General features: G+C 41.7%; 1 protein-coding gene across 3 annotated transcripts in view; it reads right to left on the bottom strand.

Annotated features, from left to right (window-relative positions):
* The window catches only part of LOC117269967 (poly [ADP-ribose] polymerase tankyrase-1), a 155,452-nt gene that overhangs the window by 62,707 nt on the left and 79,783 nt on the right, over positions 1–12,962 (bottom strand). For all 3 annotated transcript variants that reach the window (XM_033647344.2, XM_033647343.2, XM_033647345.2), the window contains one exon: positions 1,490–1,584. In XM_033647344.2, coding sequence (XP_033503235.2) covers positions 1,490–1,584 — 95 coding nt within the window. The remainder of the gene's footprint in view (positions 1–1,489; positions 1,585–12,962) is intronic.

The following is a 12,962-nucleotide window of genomic DNA, read 5'->3' as shown; positions in this document are numbered from 1 at the left end:
TCATAATTGACAGCATGTATTTCTAGTGTGAAAATTAGAAAGAAAGCCCTGTGAATGATGTGCTCGTCAGATCATGTAGCGAGGATTCTTGATGATGTCTCTGTGATGGAAAGTACTTTTGATCATATATTAAAGGGAATGTTCGATATCTTTCAACCTGGACCCTATTTCCCTACATTTTTCTGTCTAAGTGACGAATGGGAACGACAATGATCAGAATATAATTTTAAGTGTCTGACAACATTATGGAAAGGATCCCTACAGAAGTCGGCCTTGCTGTTAAAGAGTAACATCCTTTTTGTCATATAGGAACAGCTCCAAAATCCCCATCACCAAACCCACCAGACTACACTGAAGTCTCTTGGTTTATCTTTCCATCATTCCAATAATCGCCAACTCTGGTGCAGCTGAAGTAAACCCAGGCTCTATATACTGTATGCTAAAATGGAGTTTGGCTGGTTTGGTGATGGTGATTTTTGGGCCTGTTTCTGGTTTAACATACATGATTTTATTTGTCTCACTTGTCGTGAGCATGAGATGGATCGGCGGTTTGGTGTGCCAGCTCATCGTGGTGAAGAGGGAGCTGAGCCAGAAGGCGAAGCTTTCGATTTACTGGTCCATCTGCGTCTTAACCCTCACCTATAGTCATGAGCTCTGGGTAGTGACTGAAAGAATGAGATTGCGGATACAAGTGGCCGAAATGAGTTTCCTCCGTGGGGTGGCTGGGCTCAGCCTTAGAGATAGTGTAAGGAGCTCAGACATCCGGAGGGAGATCGGAGTAGAGCCGCTTCTCCTTCGTGTTGAAAGGGGTCGGTTGGGGTGGTTCAAGCATCTGATCAGGATGCCTCCTAAGTGGCTCCCGCTGGAGGTGTTCTCGGCACGTCCCACTAGGAGGGACATGGAGGCCCCAGAGTAGACCCAGAACATGCTGGAGGGACTATATATCTCATCTGGCCTGGGACCAACAGGAGGAGCTGGAAAGTGTTGATGGGGAGAGGTACGTCTGGGGTGCTTTGCTTGGACTGCTGCCCCCACGACCCGGCCCCAGATAAGCGGATGAAAATGGATGGACGGATAGATTTATCTGTTAACAAAATGGTCTTTCTCTGTAGGGATGCTTTCTTTCGGTTGTCAGACACTTAGAAAAACAATCTGAGCCTGTCAGTGGCAAAATCAAGCACCTTGAATGGATGTAATTGAGGGTGCAAACCTGACCAGAATGGTTACATTGCAGCCTGTTTTGCAGCTGCTGACTGTAGCAGTCTTGCAATACTGGACCAGTTTAAAAAGTTGTTGTTCTCATTAGTCACTTAGACACAAACAAAGATGGGAAAATAGGGTAGAGATTGAAAGACAATACCAAAAAAGCACTTTAACCATCTTATGTGCTACTAAAACAACCACAGAAATATCATACATTTAGCACCTCAAAGGGTCAAAATGATTTAAACTTCCTTTTTTAATTTTACTTTAATTTATTTGTACATACCCTTTGTCCTTGGCATGAACATCTGCTCCATGTTGTAGTAACAGCTGAACTATCCTCACCCTGTTGTATCCTGCAGCCAGGTGGAGTGGAGTGGACTGGAGAGACAGGAAGAGAGGGACAATAACAGCAAGAAGAGAGAGAGAGAAAAAGAGGAAAGGGAAGCGGGAGACACACATGGGGAGGAAGAGACAGAAATATAAACTAAAATGTTAGTCAGTGTGTTCATTCTACAGTTTGACAGCCTATCATCATGATTTCACAATGTCAGTTCTGAATACAAAGATTTCAATAAGGAGGTAGACATTCTGTTTCTCACTGAGCAGCCGGATGTACGACATTTCTTAAGGTAAGACTTTTCAGCGAGAAATGGGCTGTTCCACCACTGAATCAGGCTACAGTTATAAAACCCGACTATATTTCCCCCCATAAAATTGATGAAAAGCTGCAGTTCTGAATGCTTTTAGATGGGACTGAGATGAGATGCTCTCAATGCAGTGCTTCCTCTGTATGCTCTCAGCAAAAGGCCATTCTTCTTCAAAGCTGGAGTGACACCCACACTGGTGGAGAAATGTTACGGCAGTGAGAATGTTCCCATTATTCAGTCAAATTGAACTTGCTACAGGAAAAAGTAATGGGAAACCTGCTTCTGAGCCATATTGATATAAAAGTCATTTTACAACACTGGATGTAGAAGAGATCAAGTTGTAAATAGGACTGGGATTAAATGTACTACATGCAGTAGGCAGATCTAAGAGTTCTTGGATAGCACACACAGAGGTAACTAGAAACATTTCATACATGCCATTTGTTATATATAGTTAGAGTAATCATTCCAGACAAGCTGACCCACCAATTATTCACCTTCAAAACCTACTAATGTTCATGTGAATCAAACCATTAACAACTCTGTACTTTTAGTGATGACTTAAAGAAGGAAATAAGGGTTCTTCCTGAAGGGCTGTGGTTCTACCATGAACCATTTGCTTCTGAAGATCCCTTTTTAGAAGAGAGAGTTCTTCAAGGATTGTTGAAAGCATAAATGTCTGTTGAATATTTATGAAAAACTCAAATATTTTTACCCACGTTTACCCAAGTGGTATTTTCTAAAGAAGCATTTCACTGCTGGAGACATGATTGGTTTTGAGATGAGATTGTGCAGTGGAAAGATGCAATAATTGGTGCTACATGAGCAGAGGAAAAAAAAAAGAGAAAAAGGGCTGTGGCCATTGCTTTTACTCAATAGGTAGAAAACCTACAACTAGTGGGTGATGAAATGTGAGCTTGTCCGTTTTTCCACAAGAAACAATATGGCAGCCGGTTAGTTAAAAATGATCCGAATTACAGTTTAGATGAGATGATGATAAATTACAACGCAGAAACAGGATCTTGGTTCATATTTGATCAGGACTGCCTAGTTTTACTGTTAAATCTCAGTGTGTTCAGCCTGTTTTTGCAATACAGGAAACAGTATGGTGCCAACTTCCTGTTCACAAATTCTCCTATTACAGCCAAACAGTGCACTAAAATGTGTTTCTGAAGACATTTTAAGTGAGAAATAGGCAATAAATCTTGGTTTGTATTTGATCAGCACTGCCTAGTTTTATCATTTAATCTGAGTTTTTGTTTTGTTTGTTTGTTTTAAATTCATGTCTCTGACTTTATAATTATACACTGTTGTTAATTGTTTCTGAATTTCCACTGTCTTAAATTGTGATTGTGCTTTGGCAACACATATGAAATGTCATGCCAATAAAGCCAACTGAATTGAACTGAACTGAAAAATTGAAAGAGACAAGGAGGCGGTTCTTTGTCTTAATCTGCTTCTACACTCTTTATATCCCTGGTGGTGGCCATACAAGAATGCGGAAGTACAATCTGTAGTTTGAGCAACAGCCCTAGAGCCAGTGAAACTCCACCTGATGCTGCCTTTTGCAATAAGTTGGAGGGTTAACTAACCATCTAACAAGTCATCAAAGCAGGGGATAAGATTAAGGAAGATAGAAGTCCATGGTGTAGTGTTCTTCACAAAAAAATCACAAATCTATGTGGAGATTTTACAGACATCAAAGTGAATGGAAAAACAATTTAGCACAACAGTATGTGGCTTCAACTTGCCTCTTAAAAAAATTACCTATCCCACATGGAGATGGAAGGATAGGAAGTGGTTGATCTTTCATCATCAATCAGTTTTTGAGTTTTTTTTAAGGGAGGTAAGTGAGGAGGGTTGCTCAATTTTTTGCCTTTGACCCGTACTTTTTAGACTATTATCCACTTCTTTAAAGAAGAAGAAGATATACTTTATTAATCCCTGAGGGGAAATTCAATTTGTTTCATTCCTTTGTCATAGGCCTGAAATACACACACATGCACAAATTGGACCTATACATGCATTGAATGGAGAGATGTCAGAGTGAGGGGGCTGCCTTAGACAAGCGCCCCAAGCAGTTGGGAGTTCATTGCCTAGCTCAAGGGCACCTCGGCAGAACTCAGTAGGCGAACTGGCACCTCTCCAGCTACCAGTCCACACTCCATACTTGGTCCGTAAGAGGACTTGAGCCAGTGGCCCTCCAGTTCCCAAGCCAAGTCCCTATGGACCGAGCTACTGCCGACCCTCTTGTGTGACAAGATCTGTCTCAACAGCTCTGAGGTGAGAACACTCAATTCTTTTCAGCACCGTGGCCCCCTGGGATCTGGTGTGAACCTCTCTGAAAGTGCAAAGAGTCCACCACATCATTCATAGGGTCATGTCATGATGATCTCGGTGAGGGGAAGATGCTCAGAGAAGAGGACCGGAGGTTGTGACTCGTGGGATTCATACGTTAGAGGTGTGATGGCTGCACAGTGGCACACTTCAACCAAATCGCATGACAAAACATCAGCACGATCTCCGTCCAAGAAACCAACTCAAACCCCAAAACACTGCATCAATCTGAGCTGAGCAATCCAGCTGTAAGCAAAAATGTACCAGCTTTTTGGGGGGATGTCAACTGCTATCACTGTCGCCAGATTTCATTCAGAAATCATATAGTACACTTAACAAAGTTTGAAGTTTGACCACAGAAACTGGCTGTATTTCAGGGAACGCTGATAGTAATGTTTGAGCTATAAAGCCCATAACGAGGTCATTCACAGGTCACTCAAAGAGAGAGATTTCTCTCTAATAAGTCAGACTACAACATTATTTCGTAAGCCATGATGCAAAACCTTTGCAACATCAAAAATATAAAAATTGTTTACATAGCACCAGTTTTCGACATGCAGCTTCTCTAACTTTATGACTTTTTTCCAAACAAAATGAAGAGAAATGATTATGTTCTCACTGCTGGCTGCCTGTTTTGTACATTATGCAAAACAGATTCAAAAGCCAGGACACTTGAACTCTTACCACAGAAAGCATAGGTTTAACTTTGGTCAGGAAAATAGAAATTAGCTGTTGCAACAAGGGTTAAAATTGTGCTCCAGGTGGCATTTTGCTCGGAGCCCATGTCCTGCTCAGTGTTGACCAGATGTCAGAGGAGATCTTGAAAAACAGATCATCTGTGGTGAACTCTGAGTTCAGCTGAGAAGCAGCAGCAGCAAGGCAGAGAGGCAGAGCTGGGTGGACAGATGGTACACTCGTATTTACAGGATGTGACAGCAGCATTTGGAAGGAGCAGGACATGGTACACAGTTAGTCATCATCCTCATTTTAAATGCAGTGACACTGTGTGTGTGTCTGTGTGTGTGTGTGTGTGTGTGTGTGTGTGTGTGTGTGTGTGTCTGTTTGTGTGTCTGTGTACTTGTTATTGCAAATTGAGGATATAAATAAACAGATAAAAACACACAGATGTGTAAAGCAGTAATCATGTCCTCAGTACATTTACATACATTAAACCTCTAGCTAGTGGTGAGTCATCGGTTAGGCCTTATAAACACACACACATACATACACACACACACACACACACACACACACACACACACACACACGTACTGTTGCATCACCATGATGTTGTTGCCAGGGTCAGACTGGGTTTAAGCCCCACCTCCTCAATCTGTCAACCCTGTGAGAGCAGCGGGTACATGTAGATTTGTGTGTGTGTGTGTGTGTGTGTGTGTGTGTTTGTGTGTCTCTGCATGCTTGTGTGTGTGTGTGTTTGTGTGTGTGAGAGAGAGAGAGAAACCATCACTGCCTTGGTAGGTCTTGTATTAGATTCGCTGCACAAAAGCCTATTTGGATTAAAGTCATTAAAAAGCAGCTCCAGCTGAAACCTTTATTACTACCTCTGACCTCAGCAGCCACAAGCCAATAGTACTACTAATCAAAAGCCTCACCCATTTGTTATCTATCTGAACCACAATACTTCCAACATCCTTCAACTTTCCTCCGCTGCAGCCTGGGTTTTTTTTGTTGTTTTTTTTTTTTTTTTGCTAGTGTACTTTTTTTATGAAGCAAAGCCGTATTTTCTTTCAATATTTTTTACTATCTGAAAGGTCACATAGTGCCCACTTAGATGGTGCAGAAGGGAAAAAATGAAAAGTTGTTTTTTTTTTTAATGAATGCTCTTTAAAGGAAGTGCAGCAGCAGCACAGTGAGCAAGAAAAATGAGGTTCTTTAAATGTTCCCGTGTTTACACGAGCAAAATGTTTCTGCTGGTGCCAGTGCTGCGAGTGTAGAGAAGTTTAGATTAGGATCTGGTTTACACAGTTGCCTGAAATGATAAATGAAGTAAGTATTCAAGATCCACAGAGATGTGGGAGTAAGAGCGTTTAATCTAAAAAAACAAATTAAAGCCTGGGCTCACGGCGTAGTAACTACGTGTTTTAGCTGTGCATGCCTTACTAGAACTGGGCAATATGGCCTATAAAAAATAATGCAATGTTTTTCGGCTATATCATGATCGCTGATATATATCTCCATATATTGAAATCTCCTCCAACTATAGACTAAAATACTAAACCACAAAATAAACTACTATAGCAATTAAGTTAAACAAAGTACTCATATATTAAAGTCAAATGAAGTTCTGTTATAATAAAGTTAAATAATGTACTGTTGTAATAAAATAAATTGAAGTACTATTATCATTAAAGGGCCAGTGTGTAAAATGGGTTGAAAACCGTTGGAAACAGTGACATCAGTGGTCAAATTCTAGATTGCAGGGCTCACTCGCTCACCCCTCCCGTCGGGCAAATGACGGTGGCCTTATAGGGACAAAAAGCCTTGCGCACGAGTTTTTCAGGAGTAGGTCTATCTAGCGACGAGGTGAATGTTTATTTAGAAATCTAAACTATGTTACGATATTGTAATGAATCCCTCACGAGCAGGAGACCAGAGGAGCATTCGAGAAAAAGGCCCGTTTATTTGAGCACTCCAGAAACTCCGGTAACACTCCACTCCGTCCCAAACTCTGACTCTTCTGGCGTAACAGACACACTTCATAACTTTACACACATACTCGTTTACCATACTAAGTGGGGACCCCCCTCCCCTCTCTGCTCCGCCAATCTCCAGCCCGCACACTGACTGACAGCGTATCCGGTAAACAGTGCTCAGCTGTTTATTTAGCCTAGCAATATCTCCGGACTATAGTAGCTGCAATGGACGACTTTGAACGCAATTTTGAAGAGTTTCTTGTAGCGGACACAGACCCAGAGCCATACCTGTTTGAGCCGGAGCATACAGATGAGGAACTCCATGTGTCTGATGCTGAGCGGGTGAGAAGAGAGGCTGAATGCACAGAATGGGATTCGGTGCTACTGCTGCCATTGTTGGGGAGATATATCATCAAGAGGAAAAGCACCGCAGAGAGTGCATCACAAGGAGTGAAGTTGCGTCCTCGCAGATGACGGTGCGGGTTCATTTTCTCCTGTTGCGTGGTAAGTGTGGTCCATTCGCAAACTTTATAACTAAAAAAACTTTTCACTACACTCTATCGACGAACTACTAACACTCTGCTGTTTCCTCCTCCTTCTTCCTTCCTTCCGCTGTCTTTGTTGGTTCATTTATACACGTGAAACGCGTTCTCTGGCTGGCTGGATTGTCCGCTTGGTCTGCCTTACATACATGGCGGCGCAAGATGGCGATCTCTCTAAAGCAAGACCCTTGCTATATATATATATATATATATATATATAAAAGCATAATTATAAGGCTACGAAAACCAAACGAATTTTATTTTATAGCGATCATACACTTGTATAAACATATTAATGGGTGGAATATTCAGATTCAGATTCAGATTGACAATAAACCATGCCAAATATTACACACTGGCCCTTTAAGTCAAATAAACTACTGTTATAATAAGGTCCAAATACTGTTATGATAAAGTTAAATATGGTACTGTTACAATAAAATTAAATATAGGACTATTATAATTAAGTCAAATAAAGTACTATTAAAATAAAGTACTGTGAAAATAATGCCAAATGAAGTATTGTTATAATTAAGTTAAATAAATTACTGGTATACTAAAGATATATAAAGTACTGTTAAAATAAAATCAAATAAAGTACTGTGAAATGTAAAATAAAAGTTTTTTTATAATAACGATAAATAAAGTACTGGTATAATAGTCAAATAAAGCACTACTGTAATACAGTTAAATTAAGGCTTATAGAAAATTGAAGTACTGTTTTAATAAAGCTGATTAAAGTATTGTTCAAATGAAGTGAACCAAAGCAGAACCACTGATGTTTTTACTCTGGACCACCCAGCTCGTCTTGGCCTGAAGTGTTGATGTTTTTGCTGTGAACCTGATGCTTCTGGTCAACCAATAGATGTCGCCTGTTACCATGGCGCCATTAAACTTGAGGAGCCATTCACTGTGAGCAGGTTAAAAAAAAAAAACCAACTCTCCAGTTCATATATTAAAAATGTGTGCAATTCGCACTGGTGCTCCATGGTAGCAAAATGACACTGAACAGTTGCAGCCCTGGAGCCCTGCAAATCCAAAAATACATGCCTCACCTGCTTAGACATTATCACTGAGGAGAACGTGGTGTGGATGGGCGGGGTAGTGCATGTGATGTATCATGTTTGTGAGATTTTTTTTTTTTAATCTTTTTGTGTCTGTGAGATGGAGAGAACTGAAACGCAAAAGCAAGTCTAATGCTGGGGGCTTTAAAAACGACACTTAAAGCTTATACTTGATGTTCAGGATATAGTCATATCCAACATGGAACAAGCCACAATACATCAAGTATAATGTACATATTGCCCACACCTATCATATACTGTTATTTTCAAGATGAGTTTGCTTACTCAGAAATACCATCATATGACATGTGACTGATACTACACATGTTCAAGTACACTGTTTTTAGCCATGCTCTATGGATTACAGTGTTGTTCAGTCAATTGCGATGACAGAACCCCGGCAACACTTTGAGTGACTAGTTAAACCCAGTGATTAGTTAGACCTAGTTTGTTTCTGGTGTTCGTGCCCTTCAGCTGCTGGTGTTTCTATCCAATAAGTGCTTTGATACTTGATGAAATTTGTTGCCCTGAAGAAAAAAACCTAGTCAACGATATTTCAAAGGGAGGCAATCAGCACTCACAGCGGCCGACTGAAAGTGAACAATAGCAATAAAAAAAAAATAAAAAAAACATACTGTTGTTTTTTAATCGCCTAAAAGCCTTTCAGTGGAGGTTGAGGTGGAGGGGAGTCAAGAGTGGAGGAGGGGAGAGGAAAATGAAGGAAGCGAAGCGGGATGTGGAGGGCATGTTAAAGCCAAAATGGAATCTTTCTGGCTTTTCTTGGTAGCATTTATCGTCTTTGTATTTATCCCTTCCCCCGCCATAGAAACACTATTCATCTGAATGGCAGCTGCAAACCCTCCTCACATTACAAAGTGTATTATATTTTGCTTATCTGGTCATCTAACAGCAAACACAATCATCTGGCTGCCGCATGAAAAATAACTCAGGCTATCAAATATGTCAATCACACATTTAGATTTGACAAAAGATTTAAAAACATATGGGGTGTGTAATCTGCTGCCGCACTCGCTCCTGCTTTGTGATGTTTCCGTTTTGCTTTAACCTCTCTCACATCCTCCTCTCTCTCTCTCCCTCTCAGTCTTCCTATTCTCTTTATGAGGCTGTCAAGCTGTTCCCATGACAACGGTGACTGCTAGCTGTCAGCAGTTGCCATAGCAATAAGACATGATGTATCTGGGAGGGTGAACGGACACATTTGGACCATTTTGTTTAGTGTCGTTTGCATGAGTGTGTGTGTGTGTGTGTGTGTGTGTGTGTGTGTGTGTGTGTGTGTGTGTGTGTGTGAAGCTCTGATGTTATTCCTTGAGTTTGCCCGGCAGGAACAACCAGTCTCAGTTTCATCTGGGTCTCTTTGAATTGATCCTAATACCACGTTTGACCTGCTTTTAAATTAAGGAAATAGATTCTGGAAAATTCTTTAAACGTGTTAATTAACGATAATAAACAACAATTTCTTTTTATTTCTAGTGTTCAAACCATGGAGAAAAGTGGGTAAAATAAAGCCCTGTCTGGATCACATTCACTGCTCTCCCCCTCCTTTACTCACGGAGCCATTCCCATCATGACTGACCCACTGGCAGTTTGGGAATCCTGTCCTCGGAGGAAAGTTACTGTCGTCAGGGACTTGGAACGGAAATTCCAATGAACCTTAACAGTCATTTTCACATCATGTTGCTCATCACAACCTCACATCTACCTTTGATATAATTAAAGCCTCCTTCAAAAAATTCTGAAGCATGCAGCCATTACTGCGGTTACCCGGTATTTAGGATAGAGTCACCAGGTAAAAGAACGATCCTGAGAGAGCTATAAACATAGAGAGAAGTTTTAAGTGATTCACAATTTTTCATGGAGCTGTGTCAACTGTTTTTGATGTGTCAGTCTCCAACACAAATGATGTGTAGAATAATTAATCAGAAGATACACTGCCTGGCCAAAAAAAAAGTCACCACCAAAAAAAAAACGTCATACGCTCTAATATTTCGTTGGACCGCCTTTAGCTTTGATTACGGCACGCATTCGCTGTGGCATTGTTTCGATAAGCTTCTGCAATGTCACAAGATTTATTTCCATCCAGTGTTGCATTAATTTTTCACCAAGATCTTGCATTGATGATGGTAGAGTCTGACCGCTGCGCAAAGCCTTCTCCAGCACATCCCAAAGATTCTCAATGGGGTTAAGGTCTGGACTCTGTGGTGGCCAATCCATGTGTGAAAATGATGTCTCATGCTCCCTGAACCAGTCTTTCACAATTTGAGCCCAATGAATCCTGGCATTGTCATCTTGGAATATGCCCGTGCCATCAGGGAAGAAAAAATCCATTGATGGAATAACCTGGTCATTCAATATATTCAGGTAGTCAGCTGACCTCATTCTTTGAGCACATACTGTTGCTGAACCTAGACCTGACCAACTGCAGCAACCCCAGATCATAACACTGCCCCCACAGGCTTGTACAGTAGGCACTAGGCATGATGGGTGCATCACTTCATCTGCCTCTCTTCTTACCCTGATGCGCCCATCACTCTGGAACAGGGTAAATCTGGACTCATCAGACCACATGACCTTCTTCCATTGCTCCAGAGTCCAATCTTTATGCTCCCTAGCAAATTGAAGCCTTTTTTTCCGGTTAGCCTCACTGATTAGTGGTTTTCTTAAGGCTACACAGCTGTTCAGTCCCAATCCCTTGAGTTCCTTTCGCATTGTGCGTGTGGAAATGCTCTTACTTTCACTATTAAACATAGCCCTGAGTTCTACTGTTGTTTTTCTTCGATTTGATCTCACCAAACGTTTAAGTGATCGCCAATTATGATCATTGAGGATTTTTTTCCGGCCACATTTCTTCCTCGAAGACGATTGGTCCCCACTATCCTTCCAGTTTTTAATAATGCGTTGGACAGTTCTTAACCCAATTTTAGTAGTTTCTGCAATCTCCTTAGATGTTTTCTCTGCTTGATGCATGCCAATGATTTGACCCTTCTCAAACAGACTAACATCTTTTCCACGACCACGGGATGTGTCTTTCGACATGGTTGTTTAGGAAATGAGAAGCAACTCATTGCACCAGTTGGGGTTAAATAACTTGTTGCCAGCTGAAAGATAATCGCCCTTGCAGTAATTATCCAATAGGAGGCTCGTACCTATTTGCTTAGTTAAATCCAGGTGGCGACTTTTTTTTTGGCCAGGCAGTGTATGTTGGTTGCACAAAATGTAACCGGCAGATTTGCTGTGCATAACTGCGGCATTGCTAAGCAACATTGCTCCAGTCAAGAGACCAGAGAAGGAGCGGATACCTGCTGCCTTTAGATAGCTTTAAAGAGATTTACCAGTGTCAAGGAAAGGCCTTCAGTATATAGCAATAAGGCACACCATAGAACATGAGTGTTCATGTTTAGACATGGAAAAGAACCCTTTCCTGTGCCTGCAAGCACTTATAGATCCATTTCTGATCCATAACATCTTTTTAAAATAGCTCATATTGCTTATCAACTTGCACAATCTACTGGTGGGGTTATGAGATGCATTTTTATTTATTTAGTCAGCACTGTTGCTGTGCCTTTGTATTAATGGTGTCTGTCCAGTCTTGCTTTCTTGCTGTATTGCAGAACTACACAAACCTACCTGTTGGTTATACCAGATACCACTAATATTAAAACTACAAAAGATACTATGCCAGCATTCCTGCATTCTTGCCGATGCACCACAGCAGTCACATACTCCCAAGTTTTCAGTCAACTGAAGGTACACCGATCAGCCGAAACATCCGTGGGATGCACAGGTACCCCAGCTCGCAGCCAACAGAACTCAAAGGATTTGCCGCTAACACCCTGGCGCCAGACACCACAGGACACCAACAGAAGTCCTGTGTCCATGCCTTGACAGGTCAGAGGCTCCCCCGTGGATTGGACTTGGCTCTGACCTGTCGAGGTATGAACACGGTATGGACCTCTGGGGTACTGCCAGGATCATTGGGGTATCTGGGGGACAGGTCAATTCCTTAAGCTCTTTGTCACGCTCCTCAGGCAATTCCTGGGTAGTTTTTGCAGAGTGGCATGCCATATTGTCCTGCTGGGGGGGCACTGTCACTGGGGAGTGCCGTTGCCATGAGGGGGTGTACTTGGTCTGCAACATTGTTTGGGTCGGTGGTAGGGCTACCCCCTAATAGTCTACCAAACGTTCGTTGACCAGAAAGGTCATTAGTCCGCAAGAACTGGACCATGTGGGAAGTGAATTTGAAAGGACAGACACAGGAAGTGGCCACGTTCAGCAGTCAGACAGGAGTCAGGTTAATTTCCAGGGCTGGTACCTGCGGTTATTCCACAGGCTAGTTAATAACATGTCGGGCAGGAAATCCAAAGTGTGGGATCATTTTGAGAAGGTGAAGGACGAACCCAAGGTGATATGTAAACTTATCTTCATTGGTCGACTACAAACATGACGTATCATCTGAAACATGTCAGTAGCTACATGCCCATTAGCCACTTAGCA

The sequence above is a fragment of the Epinephelus lanceolatus genome, chromosome 19, assembly GCF_041903045.1.
Source record: "Epinephelus lanceolatus isolate andai-2023 chromosome 19, ASM4190304v1, whole genome shotgun sequence".
NCBI classification, from domain to species: Eukaryota; Metazoa; Chordata; class Actinopteri; order Perciformes; family Serranidae; genus Epinephelus; species Epinephelus lanceolatus.
Note: the sequence above shows the minus strand (reverse complement) of the source record. Positions and strands in the feature narration are given on the sequence as shown.